The 20,956-nt window shown below is 38.5% G+C and overlaps 1 protein-coding gene across 1 annotated transcript in view; it reads left to right on the top strand.

The window, feature by feature from the left end:
* Positions 1-19,121, top strand: part of LOC149414053 (serine protease snk-like) — a 35,030-nt gene extending 15,909 nt beyond the window's left edge. The window contains exons 5-15 of the mRNA XM_089643966.1: positions 3,411-3,471; positions 3,566-3,669; positions 3,835-3,889; positions 4,162-4,265; positions 4,349-4,463; positions 5,226-5,374; positions 7,744-7,853; positions 10,899-11,057; positions 15,775-15,886; positions 16,677-16,808; positions 17,675-19,121. Coding sequence (XP_089500092.1) covers positions 3,411-3,471; positions 3,566-3,669; positions 3,835-3,889; positions 4,162-4,265; positions 4,349-4,463; positions 5,226-5,374; positions 7,744-7,853; positions 10,899-11,057; positions 15,775-15,886; positions 16,677-16,808; positions 17,675-17,857 — 1,284 coding nt within the window. The 3' untranslated portion in view covers positions 17,858-19,121. The remainder of the gene's footprint in view (positions 1-3,410; positions 3,472-3,565; positions 3,670-3,834; positions 3,890-4,161; positions 4,266-4,348; positions 4,464-5,225; positions 5,375-7,743; positions 7,854-10,898; positions 11,058-15,774; positions 15,887-16,676; positions 16,809-17,674) is intronic.
* Positions 19,122-20,956: the final 1,835 nt, after the last annotated feature.

The raw sequence follows: 20,956 nt of genomic DNA, 5'->3' as shown, positions 1-20,956 counted from the left end.
AAGGAGTTAGCGCAACACGGCATAACACCCCAAAAACAAATAACAAAAAAAACAGTGAAGATGTTTGGAAAAAGGCGAAGATTGATCTATGGAAAGGTTGGAAACAACGGCCGTTAAACACTCAAAGGCATATTTATACAATTACACGCATTAAATCAATGGATACTAATGTATTTATACACCATAACAATATTGAAAATCTTGATCCATTAACCACTTTTTTAGTTCAGTCCTGCAGGTTGATTCGCTTTTTAACTCCATTGGCATTTTATGAATTTATTTGTTCAACATCCACGGTATAAATATACCATACACAATAATTGCATGTTACACAATACAAGCATAATCAAACACTTAATAATTGAAACAAAAATAACAATTAACTGTGGCATTTGATCATAAAATGACGACAGAAAGTATAAAATTAATACAAGTACATAGAAAATATGATAAATAAGTGTGAGAATACTAAGGTTTAATTAATAATGATTTAAGAGATATGATAGTATAAACAGTATTTTTGTACTTAGCTTCTGTGCAGTTAAACAGATCTCCTAAATAGTTGTGAATTCTAGTGTTCCTGTCAACTGGGTGTATTTTAAAAGCGGAAGGATTATCATAAGTATTGGTTTCACTCGATCGTGCCATATCTTCCTCGGGTGTCCCCGACTTCTAAAGACATTCACTTCCTAGTCGTATTGTCCCCACGCCTATTTCTTCTTTCATCACATTCGCCTCATTTTACCACAAATAATTATTTGATTCGTATCTTTCTCGGGCACTCCCTACTTTTTCTACTATTAAATTCACATCGTAACCCTTAAAAACCTACCTTCTGTAAACATTAATTCGACTCCGTGTCTCATTCCAGTGCAGAGATAATTAGTTAAGTGTTTCTCGGGCGTCCCCGACTCAAACAACTTTTTAAACCATCCTGGTACTTATATGAATAAACTTTGAAATTTTCAGCATAATGGGTCGCATATTTTTTCGATCTATAGGAGACAAACAAACAAACAAGCATTCATTTTGTATATATAAATATAAATTTTTGGAATGGACATTCTTGTGTTGTGTGTGTGATCTACTTTATATTTATATATGGAATCCGACAAGGGGTTTTGCCATACAATTTTTAATCATAATACCCATAGAACAAGTAATATATTAATAGACTTATATAATAATTTGATATATCTTCTTTTTACATACTTTTAATACTTTTGCTTACCGAAAGCTTAGTCATAGAGTTTAGGATTGTTTGAATTTAACTTATATTTGTCTTGCAAGAGTTTCCCCAAAACGTCATTCCGTATCTGATAGATTCTACTAGCGATAAATGTATTATTTTAATTTCAAAGCAATATATTGTCCAGAGTTGTGAAAAATGGAAAATCAACCAGGTCCGGAGCAGGTGCTAAAGAGGAGTAAGCTGTTCATTTTCCCCTAAAAACGTGAGATGTAGACGTGAGGTTACCGGAGTCACTGCAATGATACTGGCTTAAAATTTCCTAGCAGCGTGTGCACCGCTCTGGTTGTCGCCAAACCAGGATAGTAAGCCAGGATCGCCTCATGTGCACCGGGGTTCCATACTAACTCAACACGGTGACTATTCAACACACTTTTAAAAAGTGATATAAAGTCATTAAAAACAATGAAATATATTTTTTTAAACCTAACCTAACCTACTTAACCCAGTAAATAAAGTTTTTGTTTCATCACTTTCCATGACTTTAAATAACTTTTTAAATATGTGATGACTAGACATCGGATTATATGCATTTGCATATTTGCATATGCAAATGCATATAACTCTCTAATTACGACGTTAATGCATATTTCAGCCTTTTTTCCTAAATCGTGCATATTTCGTTTAATAGCGGGAGGTATCATCTACGTATAGGGAGCTAGGTGACGATGACACGTAGGGCACGAGCGCGGTGGCTGACTGACTGAAACGGATTGTTATGCATAAATCGCCTTGCAGAAGAGATACGGCAAGAGTATGGGAATGTTAATAAATTGATTTCCTCTACAAAAAAAGTGTTTTTAAAAGCACCGTCGCGTGTGCAGTCTTATAAAGAGCAATTGCCAAATCTAGCATTGCCGCCAGAACCCATAATTACTCGATGGGGTACTTGATGGGTACTTGGCTAAAGGCAGTATTATTCTATGCTGAAAATTTTGAGGCCGTAAAACAAGTAGTTGGGCAATTTGACAGTTTTAAGGCCATTGAAATTCATTCAAGCAAGCTAGCATTTGAAGACGCATCCATTAAACAGAATATCGCCCTCATCTCAACACATGTCCACAAGTTACCAGATACCATAAAAAAATTGGAAACAAAAAACCTAATTAAGGTAATAGAAATACTGGAAACAATGATCGAACTCGCCAACGCACTTCCTAATTCAATATCAGAAAAGATTCGTAAAAAGTTAGACTCTATTTTGCTTAAAAACCCGAGTCTTGAAGATTTGAAGAACATTAATGCCTACATCAACGGCTCCCTGCCTAAACAGATATCTCCAGAAATGGCGCCAAATTTTAAATTTTGTCCAATGACGTCAGTTGACGTAGAGAGGTCGTTTTCGGCATACAAATTAATACTGGGTGACAAACGTCACAAATTTGAGCTCGAAAATTTGGAAAAATACTTAGTTGTATATTGTCACAAAAACTATGCATAATTTTAAGAATATTTCGCTGTTTTTGTACGGTCTTTAATTAAAATAAATACAAATATAAATGGTTTTTTGATTTTGCATTGTGCATATTTTGGGCAAATCAAGAGTTTTTAGTGCATATTTCGGCCTTTTTAATGCATATTTGCATGCATATTTTGGCACTTTGTTAGTGCATATAATCCGATGTCTAGTGATGACTTATCATTTTGATGATTTATCCGGTCACCGTGCACCGGATAGTGGAATTGGTGGGGGCATAAACTTACTAAATTCACGTTTGGACAGCACTGGCATTACGAGTAAATCTCTGGCACCGTGTAAAAAAAGCATTAAATAGTAGATTAGAAATCTGTACAACTGTACACGACAGTGTCTGCACTAACGTTAAATCTGAGACTTTTTCAAGAAAAAATAATATTGCTACAATAATAATACATTAAAAAACTCTTGGCAAGGATAACCTTAAATAGATATTAATATTAAACGGTTTAGTTAGAGGGAAGATCAGAGGACCAAAAGGTTCGACGGCTAAAATAAGGTTTTTCAGTAGCACAGTGGTTGATGTATCCCTCCCGGAGCGAGTAGCGAACCCGGATTCGATTCTCGGTTGAGATCTAATCTCTTATCTTCTGTGTCTTTTATCTTTTCTGTTCTTTAAGTCTTAGTAACATTGTTTCATTCATTATTAAAATCACAATGAACACTAAACAAATTCTTTTTCAGATTTTTGCTTTAGAGGGAACGGTTTATATTGTTTGCTGCCCTCTGGTGACAGTAGTTGAAGGTAAAGTACCCAATAATTAATTTATTAAATTAATCATCATTCTCTCAAGAAAATGTACCTATTCTTGCATAAACGGTATTGTTTGCTTTTGCAGGTGATCAATGCTCGGTAGTTGAAACAGGGCGGGCCGGCAAATGCCTTCGTATATCAAAGTGCCCCGTTGCCGTAGAGGCTGTCCTGAAGGGAATCACTCCTCAGGTGAACTTTTACAGTCTCTAATCTTATTTATATTTATTGAATTTTATTTAATCTTTGTTTACAGCACTATTTTTAATCGCGAACTTAATTAAAAAATAATGGCTTGTTCATCAGGATGCAAGTTTAGTGAAAGTTATTTTTTACCGTTTATTTTTTTACTTTCAGATTTGCGATTCAGATGGCTCTGTTCCAATTGTCTGCTGCGAAGGGGTTGTTGCAGGTATAGTACCCAGAACTTCATCATTAATCATCATTTCATAGGCTGTCTCGTCACCACGACACGGTCATTGCAAAAGGCAGCTAGTCGTTGAGGAAGAATGTAAACATCTCTGAGTGTTTGCAACTTTGTCACTAGGAATTCTTGATAACACATCTTACAGTAGGACGGATAACATCAATCCACTGACGCACATTACTTCTGGGTTGTGGGTAGAATATTCATCGTCATGTTGTATTGTATTGTTTAAACCTGGTTTATCTGTTTGTTTGAAGGGATGAACTGCACGATGAAGAACACGGGGACTGCGGGAGTGTGTGGACCATTCGCCAACTGCCAGATGGCGAAGGAGGCCGCCAGTAAAGGCATTTTTCCGCAGGTACTGTTCCTCCTTTTATGTGTCTCTGACAATAACAACATATTTGACTATGCACCCCTAACATGACCTTCCTTTGCTTACAGAAATGTGACTTAACTAATAACGAGTCGGAGTTGGTGTGCTGCGCGGAGGCTGCCTGTCCGCCGCTGCCGAAGGGACTTGTCACTCAGCAACCGATTGGCTCCAAGGCCGCAGACTGTGAGTATTGCTAAACCTGACCACAAATATTCTAAAATTATGTTGCATGGCTGAAAATCTGTTTCAGTTTTTTTTACAGTTTATTTGTAAATACACCTAATACGTAGTTCGAAATTAAATAATTATTATTGTTCAAATTAAATTTATGGAATAGAAGGTTATACGAAAGAAAACGATAAACACTTACTCAAAGCAATTAAAGAGAAAGTTCAATGTAAAAATACCAAAATGATGAAACTGTTGTGAATTAATTATAAATTTTAATATTCATAATTAAAAATACTAAATATTCTTAATCTTGATGCTCACCACTCTTCTAGAAACAAGCGCCAGCTTCTATAGAAGAGGAACATTAAAAAATCAAAAGCAGTGAAAACTAATTGTATGAATTATTTTAGTTAACATTGATTATACTCTCTAATACATTGTACTGTAAATTGATTAATTATTTAATATATAAAAATAAAACTATGCAATAGTAGGTTATACGATAAATCTGTTACTTTTTTTTCAAAGTTCTCTTATTAGACATAATAATAGAGTTATTCTAACTGTAAGTAGGGCACGTCAATTTATTCTTTCGAGACCTCCTACTAAACAACACATCCGCAAAAATAATTTTTATGTTTTTCATTAAGCGTTAGTGTAAAAATTAACGTTTTAATTTTATTAATTCATACGTTCAATTTTACTTGACCGAGGTAATGAAACAAGAGGCATTATATTAATATACAAATCCGATAATTTTTTTTTCCTCTACAGACTGCATAAAGCTGCCGGAAAAAATTTTCCCGTGTCAAGAAACAAGGTTCGGTTGGACTCGGGGAAACCTGTGTCCTCTGCACACACCAGACTCCAACATAGAATATCACCTGACTCCCATGATGACTGCCGCCGAGGCCCCGTACTTAGTAAGTTTCAGACATTAGGTAGCTTTATTTATAATATATTAATTAATTTCTTGAAATGACTAACTAGCCTTCACGCCGTTTCCTGGAAGGGGTAGGCAGAGAGAATAGACCGTTACAATACTCTCGCATACACTACTTGCTTTATTCACATTCATAATTCATCTCACATACTCTTGCGTTATTCTGACTTTTGACCCGACCCGACTCAAGTAACTTCCACGTCGTATGTTCTCTTTACACTACTTTCTTCGTTTATCCGCTCTACATGCCCAAACCATCTAAGCGTCAAGATGCCGAGTTGATAAAGAAATAATATGAAATTCCCTTGATGGAAAAAAATACTCCAGTTCTATTATTTAACGTCCTGTAGGTATAAACAAAATGCTGATTAACTAACTTAATTATACTGGTAAAAAAATACAATTTTTAATAAAATATCTGAATTTTGCTGTATTTTAAATAGTCCTAAGCCTCTCCTAAACACACTTCCCAATTAAACAAACTCATCCACCTGTTCCAAGTACTCATCACTCACAACCTTAGAGTTGGGCTGGCTGCGCACCAGGCAGCCGCCCTATAAAGTAGCAGCCAGTTGTATCTTGTAGCAGCCAATATCACCAGTTCTACTGGCTGCCACGACAAGTGCGTGAGGACTGAGGACTGAGGCATCCACACACATGTACCCTAGTCACATTTGAGGCTGGCTTCCACAGCCGACGATATTTGGCTTCCATAGAGCCCTAATACACATTGCAGATCGTGTTGGCTGCCTAGTGCGTGGCCAGTCAAGTATATACAAACTGCATTCATCCTAGACACGAGAGACCGTCGCGTCGTTCTTGAAATAAGCAACATTAAAATAGACGCGTACTTCCATACTATTTGCTTATTCATTGCAATACATTTATGTATTCTGGGGATGTTAAATTTCTACGTGTCATTATTTTGTACTTTAGTTATCTCTAAACTTGGTTGGTCTTTACCAAGTGGTTATCAATTTGTAACGCACGTTTCTCTCCAAATCAATTTTTGTTTTATCATGTTTAAGAAACGAATTTTCTTGCTTATTTTATGACATGTTTAGAACACATTATTTAATTTCTTTCGAAGATTTTTAAAAATGTAATTATTTATTAATTAAGTATATTGGAGATAAACTAAACTTTTTAAACAAAAATGAAAGACCATTAATAGAAAGGAACTAAAAACATCGGCGGGCGGGTAAAATCCTTGGCTCTGGATTCAGTGGTCACGGGATCAAATAATAATATACTAATCATGTGTATTTAAAATATTTATATTCAATTTAATTTTTTTTTAAAATTAATTTTTTACACCCAAAATAACATGTCAATTACTTCTTTTAATTACGGTGATTTATTTTTGGGGTATTATGCCATGTTGCGCTACCTCCTTCTCTATCCAAGTTTCCTCTCCAAATCAAGTCAAATCTCCTCCTTCAGTTTCCATCATCAGGGAGATGTTATTATGAGGCTGAAGGTAGTGAAGCGGGGAACAGGTGGGCACTAAACACGGCTAAAGCCATTTCAAACAAAGTTTCCATTCTGATGGCCTTTCACCGGGGCAATACTGAGATGTTTTACGATATTTTACTTCAAGTGATATATCCCTACCATCTCCGGCCAGTCGATGGCACCCGACTAGCAATCCGGAGGTCGCGGGTTCAAATCCCGGTATGTGCTGGTCAAGTTGTGTTATTATGTATTCATTTAAAATAGTATATAATATACAAGTACAGTTTAATCATAACTGTAACGCTGCTTGAAATGGCTTTAGTCGTGTTTGGTGACAATTTCCTTATTTTTAACCCGGTCATACGTGATTATATCTGGATAGGCAGGTACTTTTCTCTTCCGCATCTCGTTCCCCTTCCCACTACCTTCAGCTTCACAACACACCGCAATTTGGGATGCCATAGTGTTACTGGTTCCAGATGGTTGGTTGGAATGCCATAGTGTCACTGGTTCCAGATGGTTGGTTGGGATGCCATAGTGTCACTGGTTCCAGATGGTTGGTTGGAATGCCATAGTGTCACTGGTTCCAGATGGTTGGTTGGGATGCCATAGTGTCACTGGTTCCAGATGGTTGGTTGGGATGCCATAGTGTCACTGGTTCCAGATGGTTGGTTGGGATGCCATAGTGTCACTGGTTCCAGATGGTTGGTTGGGATGCCATAGTGTCACTGGTTCCAGATGGTTGGTTGGGATGCCATAGTGTCACTGGTTCCAGATGGTTGGCAGTAAAAAATGAACAAATCAAATGAAAAAACGAAAATCAGCAAATATATTGCGAGCAATTTAAAACAACACTTGCTTAGAGATTAATATGAAATTGTGTTGTGTTCCCAGGGACGTATTGGATCAGGTCGGAGAGAAGAGATCTCCTGGCAGGTGTATGCAGTGACATTACTGAGTGACAGGTGGGTGCTGTGCTCTGCAACCGCCATTACAGCGCTTGGGTGAGTTTATTATTTCTTCATTTAAAAATTCAACTCCTTGTAATAATGACGCAACGATGATTTGATATTTGAACAATCTCACTTTAAAGAATTAAACGATATTTCACAAACTTGTGGTATACATGGTGTCTGGAAACTCGTGGTAAACGCGGCGAACTAAAGAATTTACCTCACATAATTGAATGAATTGAGCGTTGCCAAGTCCTGTTTTAACTCGACCATTTTGCATTTCATCTGTCTGTATGTTTAGTTTTGGGTTCAGAATGGTGGCCGTTTTAATTGTTCAGTAAAGATGACTTTTTATGTAAAATTGTCGTGTTTACTTCCTTATTTGCATTTTTACAATATTATAGCACCTACCTGCCTGAAGAATATTTGAAAACAGAAATGTCATTGAGACCTTTTTGTATAAGTCCTTATTTGAAATTTAAAAAACGGTACAAAAACCATATATTTGTTTTATAAGTAAACACGTATTAAATATCTACTAATAAATCTTATGACTTCAGAAGAAATTATGCTTACTTTTAGCTTCACACCCGGAGAAAAATAGTTTCCCTCTTTGGGGATGCTGTGTGGGGCGTCTTTTGAGGAAAGGAAGGATGGGAAGTTCTGGGAAGGAAAAAGGTACAAGGGGTTAATAGGTATCTGGGGGTTAGTTATGAATCCATCCCTCCCACTGCGGTGCGAGGCAATGTTCCGAGAGAGTCCTGCTGGAGAGGTCAAAGGTCTCCGTCAACCAGTCTCTCCCGATCCGGCCTGCCATGAAGTTGGTAGGCAGACACATCTGCCGCCAAGACACCGATAAACCTGATGAACCGGGCACCCCTGCTAAGTCACCAAACGTTGCGAACCACATGGGGTGACCTATGACAGAGGTGTTGGTTATGTAATAAATAGTTCTCGGGGCGGCGGTACCCATACCCGCCTCAATTCAAGAATTACTTGCTTTCCTCAAAATGACCCACTACACAGCTACCCCAAAGATGGCATCGGCCCTAAGTGAAATTATTTTCCCGAGGCCTAGTTTAATAATGTCGTTTTTTTAATATTTCTGATTTTAAATTAATTTTTTAAATATCGTTTTTGTCAATCCTTAGCCATTTGCCAACCAGTCTAGCTAGTTAACTGAAAAGGCACGGACCGCCACTGGTATACACTCATATAACTGTAATATACATTCAAATGATGTAAGCCTGACTGCTCTGTGCTTACCGTTAAACCTAATGTTAAATACATTGGTATTATATGAAGTGGAAATTATAAACAGTACAAAGGATAACAAAACGATTGTATAGTTTTTAAAAGAATAAGCTCGTCGTCCCACGGATCAGTAACCAAACGACACAGGGTTTTATAGCACTCGGTTTATTTTGATTCCTTACCGACCCGTGGCACAACGGGCTAAGAAACATATTTAATTTTAGAGTAGAATTACCCCCCACTATCAGACTAATTCAAGACTTTAAAGTCCCTTCCCTGCAAATCTATTTATATAAATAAAAACGAAAATGTTAGTTTGTTCAAAATCTTAAATCTCCGAAAGTTCTTCTGATTGCTTTGTTATTTTGACACAACGTTGCAATCGAATACACATTCGTTTTTATATACCTATAGCATATAGATGTCACCTGTGACAGGTAAAACATGTTTATACGTAAAAGCAACATGCGCCATTGTTTCTCTATCTACACAGACAGACTGAACCACAGCAACGCGTGGCGGGGTACTGCTAGTTATTTATAAAAAATAGCTCTTTTACAAATTCACTTGTTTTGATGATAAAAACATAAAACCACTTTCGAACAGAAATAAACTAAATATTCTTGGCTGAATAACTATCATAACACAACCACAGACCAACCATTTTATAAAAATATACTCGCTGATGTACCATAGGCTTTCCATAGAGTTTATCTAAATCTTATGTAGACTGTAGCCTTCCTCTTGTTTTGAAGGTAAAGTGTGCAAAATTTCACCGATTTCGGAATAAAACTGTAGATTTATATATGTATGAAAGTTCCGCCGGTTTCCTCCCCGCGGCCGCCCGTGACTCCTTCTTATTATTCTGTTTATATTATATGTCTGATCATAGTAGAAAAGGAAATGAGAAATTAGTTTCATGAGGATTTGTCATTTGGTGACAGATATAGCACCACATGACCCGACTGGTTTTAAGCCACGCATTCCGTATTTCCACCAATTTATAACACATTTCTCTTGAACACTTTAACATTTAGAGTTCCTAAAAAATATATATTGTTTTTGAAGATAATATTAATACATTTGAGTCGAAACGGTAACTATACGAAATTCCATCGATCGAAAAAAATCTCAAAGTGTGCTCCGAAAATGATAACAGAACAATTTTGTTCGGTTATTTAACATGTCGTAGGTGTTAAAAAATTCACAGTGTTTCTTTAAATGCAACTTAGGCATTTGTAGAAAGAATTCTTACTAAACGAATCGTGTTTCATTAAATATTTTAACAATTTTCGCAAAATTATTGTCGTTTCATATCTCCCTTCAAATAATCTTCTTCATCTTTTTGAACGCTTACTACGGAGCCTTAAGAACTCTCTCTCTCTGTTCGAAGAGTAAAGTTAGCGAGATGAGTCAGTAGTTGAACAGAATCAATTCCGATATCGACATATATATATTTAGTTTTTAAGAAGTTGCTTTTAAACAGCATCTTTGTTGTCGCTAGTATGGTACACAGTTATTTTATTTTTCACTCCATGTTTACAAATTATACACCATAGTGTATAGCTACACTAAATTCTGCTTTGTAATACGATTATGTATTTACCGACTTATATGAATGCAATTTATTTTAAGACGCTTTGAAATTAACGATTTTGTAATGTTTTTAAAAGAACGAAAAATTGAATTGAATTGAATCAACGGGTTTCCTTTGAAATATAAATCCATAACAAATATATTATGGTGGTGAATCTCAGATGACGTAGTGATTGTATTAGACAATTAGACCTACTTAAGATGCACATGGCAATGTTAATATAACCTGCACTTCTTTTGTTTCAGCTCAGAGCGGGTCAAGTTCGTCGGATTGGGGGGGAACTTTACACCTCAGTACAACCCTGACGCTGTATACAATGTGATAAAAACACACGCCCACCCACTATACAACCATACTAACTCACACGTGTATAACGACATCGCCCTTCTGCAGCTTGACAGACAGTAAGCTTTTCATAATTATACAAAACATTAATCACAAAACAAATAAGTTCATGGGTACTACTGGAATTTCAATTAAAGACCATTTGCTATTACAATTACCAATCTGACGGCCACCATGGTCGAGTGGTAAGGCTCTCGACTAGCAATCCGGAGGTCGGAGGTTCAAATAATAAATCTAATTTTACTAATTTATTATTTCGCACATTTGCAGTACATTCTAGAGTCGAATATACTCTCAGTATCGCCCTGGTGTAAGACTACCATTCAGAATTGAAACGTTGCTTGAGATGGCTTTAGCCGTGTTTGGTTCCACCTTCACCTTCCCACCTTCCTCTTCCCCATCTCCTAGGTTAGTTCCTTATAACTTATTAGCAGGAATAGTTCCACCTGTATAGTGCCACCTCAGTGTAGGTCGACCAACAAACACTCCTATGTCCTGTCCTATCTTCCATTCTTGCTACATGCCCTGCTAGCGGAACAGGCCCACTGTTGCTTCACATGGTCTGATGCTCTGTAGGGAACTCGCGCGCATACAAGGGTTAGTTCAAGCAACGCCGGTTCCTTATAACTTATTAGCAGGAATAGTTCCACCTGTATAGTGCCACCTCAGTGTAGGTCGACCAACAAACACTCCTATGTCCTGTCCTATCTTCCATTCTTGCTACATGCCCTGCTAGCGGAACAGGCCCACTGTTGCTTCACATGGTCTGATGCTCTGTAGGAAACTCGCGCGCATACAAGGGTTAGTTCAAGCAACGCCGGTTCCTTATAACTTATTAGCAGGAATAGTTCCACCTGTATAGTGCCACCTCAGTGTAGGTCGACCAACAAACACTCCTATGTCCTGTCCTATCTTCCATTCTTGCTACATGCCCTGCTAGCGGAACAGGCCCACTGTTGCTTCACATGGTCTGATGCTCTGTAGGAAACTCGCGCGCATACAAGGGTTAGTTCAAGCAACGCCGGTTCCTTATAACTTATTAGCAGGAATAGTTCCATCTGTATAGTGCCACCTCAGTGTAGGTCGACCAACAAACACTCCTATGTCCTGTCCTATCTTCCATTCTTGCTACATGCCCTGCTAGCGGAACAGGCCCACTGTTGCTTCACATGGTCTGATGCTCTGTAGGGAACTCGCGCGCATACAAGGGTTAGTTCAAGCAACGCCGGTTCCTTATAACTTATTAGCAGGAATAGTTCCACCTGTATAGTGCCACCTCAGTGTAGGTCGACCAACAAACACTCCTATGTCCTGTCCTATCTTCCATTCTTGCTACATGCCCTGCTAGCGGAACAGGCCCACTGTTGCTTCACATGGTCTGATGCTCTGTAGGGAACTCGCTTGCATACAAGGGTTAGTTCAAGCAACGCCGGTTCCTTATAACTTATTAGCAGGAATAGTTCCACCTGTATAGTGCCACCTCAGTGTAGGTCGACCAACAAACACTCCTATGTCCTGTCCTATCTTCCATTCTTGCTACATGCCCTGCTAGCGGAACAGGCCCACTGTTGCTTCACATGGTCTGATGCTCTGTAGGGAACTCGCGCGCATACAAGGGTTAGTTCAAGCAACGCCGGTTCCTTATAACTTATTAGCAGGAATAGTTCCACCTGTATAGTGCCACCTCAGTGTAGGTCGACCAACAAACACTCCTATGTCCTGTCCTATCTTCCATTCTTGCTACATGCCCTGCTAGCGGAACAGGCCCACTGTTGCTTCACATGGTCTGATGCTCTGTAGGGAACTCGCTTGCATACAAGGGTTAGTTCAAGCAACGCCGGTTCCTTATAACTTATTAGCAGGAATAGTTCCACCTGTATAGTGCCACCTCAGTGTAGGTCGACCAACAAACACTCCTATGTCCTGTCCTATCTTCCATTCTTGCTACATGCCCTGCTAGCGGAACAGGCCCACTGTTGCTTCACATGGTCTGATGCTCTGTAGGGAACTCGCGCGCATACAAGGGTTAGTTCAAGCAACGCCGGTTCCTTATAACTTATTAGCAGGAATAGTTCCACCTGTATAGTGCCACCTCAGTGTAGGTCGACCAACAAACACTCCTATGTCCTGTCCTATCTTCCATTCTTGCTACATGCCCTGCTAGCGGAACAGGCCCACTGTTGCTTCACATGGTCTGATGCTCTGTAGGGAACTCGCGCGCATACAAGGGTTAGTTCAAGCAACGCCGGTTCCTTATAACTTATTAGCAGGAATAGTTCCACCTGTATAGTGCCACCTCAGTGTAGGTCGACCAACAAACACTCCTATGTCCTGTCCTATCTTCCATTCTTGCTACATGCCCTGCTAGCGGAACAGGCCCACTGTTGCTTCACATGGTCTGATGCTCTGTAGGGAACTCGCGCGCATACAAGGGTTAGTTCAAGCAACGCCGGTTCCTTATAACTTATTAGCAGGAATAGTTCCACCTGTATAGTGCCACCTCAGTGTAGGTCGACCAACAAACACTCCTATGTCCTGTCCTATCTTCCATTCTTGCTACATGCCCTGCTAGCGGAACAGGCCCACTGTTGCTTCACATGGTCTGATGCTCTGTAGGGAACTCGCGCGCATACAAGGGTTAGTTCAAGCAACGCCGGTTCCTTATAACTTATTAGCAGGAATAGTTCCACCTGTATAGTGCCACCTCAGTGTAGGTCGACCAACAAACACTCCTATGTCCTGTCCTATCTTCCATTCTTGCTACATGCCCTGCTAGCGGAACAGGCCCACTGTTGCTTCACATGGTCTGATGCTCTGTAGGGAACTCGCGCGCATACAAGGGTTAGTTCAAGCAACGCCGGTTCCTTATAACTTATTAGCAGGAATAGTTCCACCTGTATAGTGCCACCTCAGTGTAGGTCGACCAACAAACACTCCTATGTCCTGTCCTATCTTCCATTCTTGCTACATGCCCTGCTAGCGGAACAGGCCCACTGTTGCTTCACATGGTCTGATGCTCTGTAGGGAACTCGCGCGCATACAAGGGTTAGTTCAAGCAACGCCGGTTCCTTATAACTTATTAGCAGGAATAGTTCCACCTGTATAGTGCCACCTCAGTGTAGGTCGACCAACAAACACTCCTATGTCCTGTCCTATCTTCCATTCTTGCTACATGCCCTGCTAGCGGAACAGGCCCACTGTTGCTTCACATGGTCTGATGCTCTGTAGGGAACTCGCTTGCATACAAGGGTTAGTTCAAGCAACGCCGGTTCCTTATAACTTATTAGCAGGAATAGTTCCACCTGTATAGTGCCACCTCAGTGTAGGTCGACCAACAAACACTCCTATGTCCTGTCCTATCTTCCATTCTTGCTACATGCCCTGCTAGCGGAACAGGCCCACTGTTGCTTCACATGGTCTGATGCTCTGTAGGGAACTCGCGCGCATACAAGGGTTAGTTCAAGCAACGCCGGTTCCTTATAACTTATTAGCAGGAATAGTTCCACCTGTATAGTGCCACCTCAGTGTAGGTCGACCAACAAACACTCCTATGTCCTGTCCTATCTTCCATTCTTGCTACATGCCCTGCTAGCGGAACAGGCCCACTGTTGCTTCACATGGTCTGATGCTCTGTAGGGAACTCGCGCGCATACAAGGGTTAGTTCAAGCAACGCCGGTTCCTTATAACTTATTAGCAGGAATAGTTCCACCTGTATAGTGCCACCTCAGTGTAGGTCGACCAACAAACACTCCTATGTCCTGTCCTATCTTCCATTCTTGCTACATGCCCTGCTAGCGGAACAGGCCCACTGTTGCTTCACATGGTCTGATGCTCTGTAGGGAACTCGCGCGCATACAAGGGTTAGTTCAAGCAACGCCGGTTCCTTATAACTTATTAGCAGGAATAGTTCCACCTGTATAGTGCCACCTCAGTGTAGGTCGACCAACAAACACTCCTATGTCCTGTCCTATCTTCCATTCTTGCTACATGCCCTGCTAGCGGAACAGGCCCACTGTTGCTTCACATGGTCTGATGCTCTGTAGGGAACTCGCGCGCATACAAGGGTGGACTACAGCAAACTGTGCAACACACTAAACACTTTAATATAGATATATACCTAGCGCAGACCCTTGAAACATCGCAGATAGTCTGAATTCTCGACAAATCAGTTCCAATTTCGAAAATAATGACACTTAAATTCAAAACCAAAGTTCTGGATATGATTTGAAATTTTCATGGCAAAAATTATTAAAGTGATTAATTTTTGGGGTATTATGCCACTTTGCGCTACCTCCTTCTTTAGCCAACGTTTCGGACAGCATTGCAGTGTCCATCATCAGGGCAGATGTGTAATCGAATGTGAATTTACATGTTTATTTGTAATTACTGTAATGCTGTCTGAAGTGGGCTAAAGAAGGAAGTAGCGCAATATGGCATAACACCCCAAAAATAAATCAAAGTTCTGGAGTTCATTGAACCAGAGTTACGGACAGAGTCACAACTGACATTAGAACCTATTTGTAATTATTATTACAATGTTACAGTCAATAATCTGTTGAAAAGTAATGTCACAATATTTATTATTTTTATGAAATTTTATAATTTATTGTTACTTTATGACCATTATTTCCAATGTCAAATAACAGGTGACAGGGTCTCACGAGTGTCATGCGTCATGCCGGAATATCGGCATACCGCACCTAAAGGGTTAAGGAATATTATTGCATTGCACTACCACTACACAGTTTTACAGAAATAAATTATATAAATTTCAGGGTAACATTTACAAGCAGTATAATTCCAGCCTGTCTCCACACCGGCACAACTCTTCCTGACAGTGGCTTCCTCTTCACTGGGTGGGATGGCCCACTCACATCTCTCCACAAGGTTAGAACACATTTCTCTGCCTTCAGAATGAACAATGACCGATGATGTGATAACTATATTATGGACAGCTGTGGCTGGTACTAAATGTACATTTGTTTAAATAGATATCTAACCCCGCAGGGGTAGGCAGAGAGGAGGGACCGCCACACAACTCTGTTTTAACACACACTCCTCGCTTCATGCACATTCATACATAGCTTCTGTTAATCTGAATCTTGAGATGACCCAAGTACTTGCCATGTCTACCTTGGGAGTCCCAGACTCCTTCTTCCATCCACTCCTTTCTCCGTACATTCGATCTCCACATGTTTATGGTATTTCTACCACTCTGAAGAGGACAAATGAAATGTTGATTAAAGCACACACTTAGAAGTAGCTGCTTCAAATCCTCGCGTGTAATTTCACGATAAATTATTAATTTATTAAAAGTAATGTACATATATATTTGTGGCACGTTCCAGAGTGGAAGATACTCTCAGTATCGCCCTGGTGAAAGATCTTCATCCGGATCGAATGTATCTTGAAATGGCTTTAGTCGTGTTTGGTGACTAAATCTAATTGGTCAGGTACTTCTTCACCTTACTCTTCTTCATCTCCTTCGCCTCCCCACTTCCTCAATTGGGGATGTCATAGTCCCACTGGTTCTAGACGGTTGGGAGTAGTTGAGAGACTTGTGTAGTATTTACATTAAAAAAACACATTTTTTCAAAACGTCACTTCACATTGTAATACTATACGGATTGTTCTCATTGGATAAAACAATTAGTTGGTACGTTTTTCAACATTTCAGACGACAATGCAGAGAGTATCTCAGGAGGAGTGCTCTAGAACATTCCCCGCTGGCAGCTCTCAGCACCCTGCCGGCGTAAAACATGACCTGGAGATTTGCAGCCGCCCAGTCAACACAGCTGGAGTATGTCTGGTATGTAACACTGGAATGCATTGTACGCCAAGATCATTATAACAAGGATGTTTATATTATTTAATATTGATAATAAAACATTGATATAACAAGAATTTTATAAATAACAAAACAGTAGTCCCGCTGCCTGCCCCATGACAGCTTGTCTACAGGTCTACCATTTTTTTTTCAATTTAATTAACATAACACATAATCATTTTGCATAAAAAAATATTTTTAATTACATAATAATGTTTATATTATGTAATGTAACATTCAATCTCTAAGAACGGGTTGTTTCACAGAATTTGAACAATTCATCAAATTTCAAAGTTGATTTTCAAGTTCTGTTAGTATTTCAGCTTAGTGAAGCCCTTGGCCAATAATGATATAATAATAGAACTTGAATAGAACCTACACAGAACATGAAAATCAACTTTGAAATTGGATGAATTATTATTATTCCGCGAAACAATCCGTCCTTATTCTTCTTCTGATTGCTCTCTTCTCTCGGAATGTATCTACTATTAAGGAGAAACGACTTCCTTAATTAATTCCTCCCGTGGATTATCATTTGGGTAACTTTTTCATATTATATGATTAAGTAGGTAGGTATATAAGTACCTACTTACAAATCTTAAGTTTTCAGAGAAAATATTGATTTAATGAAAGAAAAACGAAAATATACCTTTTTTTGGTGCGAGGACTTTTATTCACAGAACTAATAGGGTTAGGTAAGGTTAGGTTAGGTTGGGTTAGCTTAACCAAACCATTTCCATTGACCATGAATGTAAACACTGACCACCTACCGATTATAAAGAAGCGATTAATGAATTTATAATCTGCCATTTGAAGTGTGTTCACCTTATCACTTTATTTGTTTTCAGTACTGGTACGACGGCAGCCCGCTGACAATAACCAACAGCCCCAGGGTGGCCTGTACTCACCTGCTGGTGGGGTTGTTATCCAGGCGTAACACTTCACCCTGCATAGTGACCAATACGCGGATATCTACCTTTGTCCCTTGGATAGAGGGTATTGTGTGGCCTGAAAGCGGTGTTGTTGTTTAGGACAGTGTTTTAAGCAATTTGTAAATTTATTTTTTTATAATTAATATTTTTTCTTTCTGCATATAATGGTATCAATAGAATTAGTTGAGAGGGACAGTTGCCCTAATCCCCCCCCCCCCCCGTGTATACATGGTGTCTGGAAACTTGAAGTAGGTACAAGCGTCAAACTGGCGCATCTAGGTCACATAGAAAACCCAAAAAATACTGTGGTTTTGTTCGATCAGAGCATTTCAATTCTTGTGTTACATTTTTCTACTAAAACCTGTTGACACATTTTAAAATACTACTTATTAAAAAATATATATATATAAATTCCAACTTCTGACTCGATTTACTCGAAAATAAATACTCACAAAATAAAAAATAAAACTTTTGTAATAGGTTCATCAGTTTCCCCTTTGTACTATGAGTTTCCGGACAACATGTATTACAAAAATCCCACACAGGCAAGGCCAGTGGGTAGGCATACTTGGGATTAGTTAAAGGTACTTAAACATGACTTATTATGGAATGTAGGTACATACTTATATTATTTCTATAAAAATGAGTGTTTTATGTTTTAATAATATCAAAATCAGTTGTAGTTTTTAAATTGTAAACACGTTTTACAGAAGAAAAACATATTGGTGTACTTAAATTTTTCTTACTTCTCTATCTGAGTAATAAAAAGTAAAATTAAAATGTTATCGACCTTATTCTGCTACTTAAAAAAAACCAGTTTACTGAAGTTAAATAACAAATCTGAGGTCAATCGGCCAACTGGTTATTGAGAAATCGTTGTTGCCGATTTGTATTTGTGCGTGTAAAATGGATGTACCATTGGGTGAGATTAAAATGAAGTATGATAGTTAGCAGCTAATCAGCCAACCCAGGGCCAAGAACAACTTGTTCCTCTCTCTTGGAAATTGGATTATAGTCAGTTTGGCATTCTGTCCTTCAGTTCTTGTTACTTGTTGCCTTCTCACTACTTGTCAGTACTCATACTTCCCTCTATTCTATTACTTTCTAGACAACAATACCGCATTAAGTAAGGTGGGGATGATGGGTAGATACTGCGTGCAAATGAATCATGAATATGTTTTAGTGTTTTGTGAACACCTCACTAGGAGAACAACATCAGCTGAGGTGTTCACATGTCTTAGTTATGTGAATTATTAGAATATTATTAAGCATTATGTATTTAAATGCCTGAGTTATTTATATTATGTATTGTAAATGTTTTTCACTCTTGTTTATTGTTAATAAATTTTTTTGTAAATTTTTACGTCTTTTGTTTTGATTCAGTTTTTTTTCCATCTTTAGTGTTGGTGTATTCTGTATTACCGATATTTTCGATAAAAGTCTTTACGGTCAATGATGGTTGAAGGTAGACAAATTAACGAAAGAATTAAAACTTAACTTAGAAAAGTTTAGCCAGAAAGAAAGAGAAAAATGCGCAAATACATAACAAATATTGATAAAATAAAAAGAAAAATAAAAGCACCTGAATTCGGCGGTCACCTCTGGTGTGGAGCCCTAACAAGACCCCTTGACTTTGTGCTGAAACTGACGATGCGTTTGATAGATTTTCCTTTCTTAACTAACGGAAGAACACAAGCGTCAGGTAGGAATGATCATGAGAAAACATCTGGAGATTGGCAAAGAAAGCAATAATGAGTAAGATTAAGAAAGGGATGCCTAGACGGTTAGGATTAACAAATCACTATAACAGAAGAATACCTTATTAAGGTTTGACGGTTAGTTTTTGGTTAAGTTTGGTTTTACGTGATATCTGCACCAAAGGCCCAGCTGCCCAGAGCCATATGTGCTGATTCCAACTTAGATATTCTCAATCAGATATTTTATATTGGTGACTTGTGCCAAGTTTGGGCAATTACAGGAAGAATTAGGTCTTGGAAAGGAGTGCATTATTATTTTTTTAATTGTTAGTAGGTTTGAGTAATTGAGTAGCAGAAGACAGACTAAAAGTATTAAATTTAAAGAAACATATTTTTAATAACTTGTGGAATAACTTTCCTAAGTCGGGATTCATTTGAATTCTCCAAACAAATCATAGTTACTGATTAGTACTGTGTAAGTGGAATAGAGCAAGTGGATGGGGTTCTTTGTTTTATATTTTAATCCAGCCTATCCTGGACACAGCATTAGTGCAATTTTGTATGAGTAGTATTGAAGCCAAATCTAGGATGAGAGGAAATTGCCTGGCAGCCATCTTGTATGACAAACTTTTGAACTGATTTGTGTGCAAAGTGGTGTATAATGAACTATTATAATTTTATTTTTGTATTTTAATATAGTTATAACAGCTTATGATTTTTTGGGGTATTTTATTATAAAAGGAATGATATACGTCATTAAAAAATTAAACTAGGTTTTTGCATTTTCCATACAACTTCCCCTCACCGCGACTTCAAATTGTTCTCAAATTGCTCCGTCCAGGGGTTTTTAGGTCCGTGTGAAGTTTGGTATTAGTTATTTAGCCAGGGCTTCTATAGGGAGCAACTTGATACATCTCTCATAGCGAGGACAAGGACCGACTGATATACGAGGAACATAAACTAAATATCTCTCATAGCGAGGACAAGGACCGACTGATATACGAGGAACATGAACTAAATATCTCTCATAGCGAGAATAAGGACCGACTGATATACGAGGAACATGAACTAAATATCTCTCATAGCGAGAATAAGGACCGCCTGATATACCTGGAACATGAACTAAATGAGATCATAGGAAGAATGCCACATAAAAAGTAATTTGATTAATTTGAAAATGGATCAAACTTGGCTTGACATCATTGACTAAAAGGTCACTATTCAGCTGCACATTCCCGACTATACTACTGTTGATACTGTTCTTCTAATTAATGGGAATAATTGGCCAGAAACAGAAGACACACAAAACAGGATCGAAAAATAGTTAGACTACCACTCACTTACACTTAGCTAGACTACAACTCACTTACACTTGGCTAGACTATAACTCACTAACACTTGGCAAGACTTCCACTCACTTACACTTAATGCTAATAAAACCTGTATAAAATGTGTCTATTGAAACTTTCAGACAGAAGAATAAGCACAGATTTAAAACTGT

Source organism: Hesperophylax consimilis, chromosome 20, assembly GCF_061612785.1.
Source record: "Hesperophylax consimilis isolate HC1 chromosome 20, BYU_Hcon_1.0, whole genome shotgun sequence".
NCBI classification, from domain to species: domain Eukaryota; kingdom Metazoa; phylum Arthropoda; class Insecta; order Trichoptera; family Limnephilidae; genus Hesperophylax; species Hesperophylax consimilis.
This window is presented reverse-complemented; position numbering and strand designations above follow the sequence as displayed.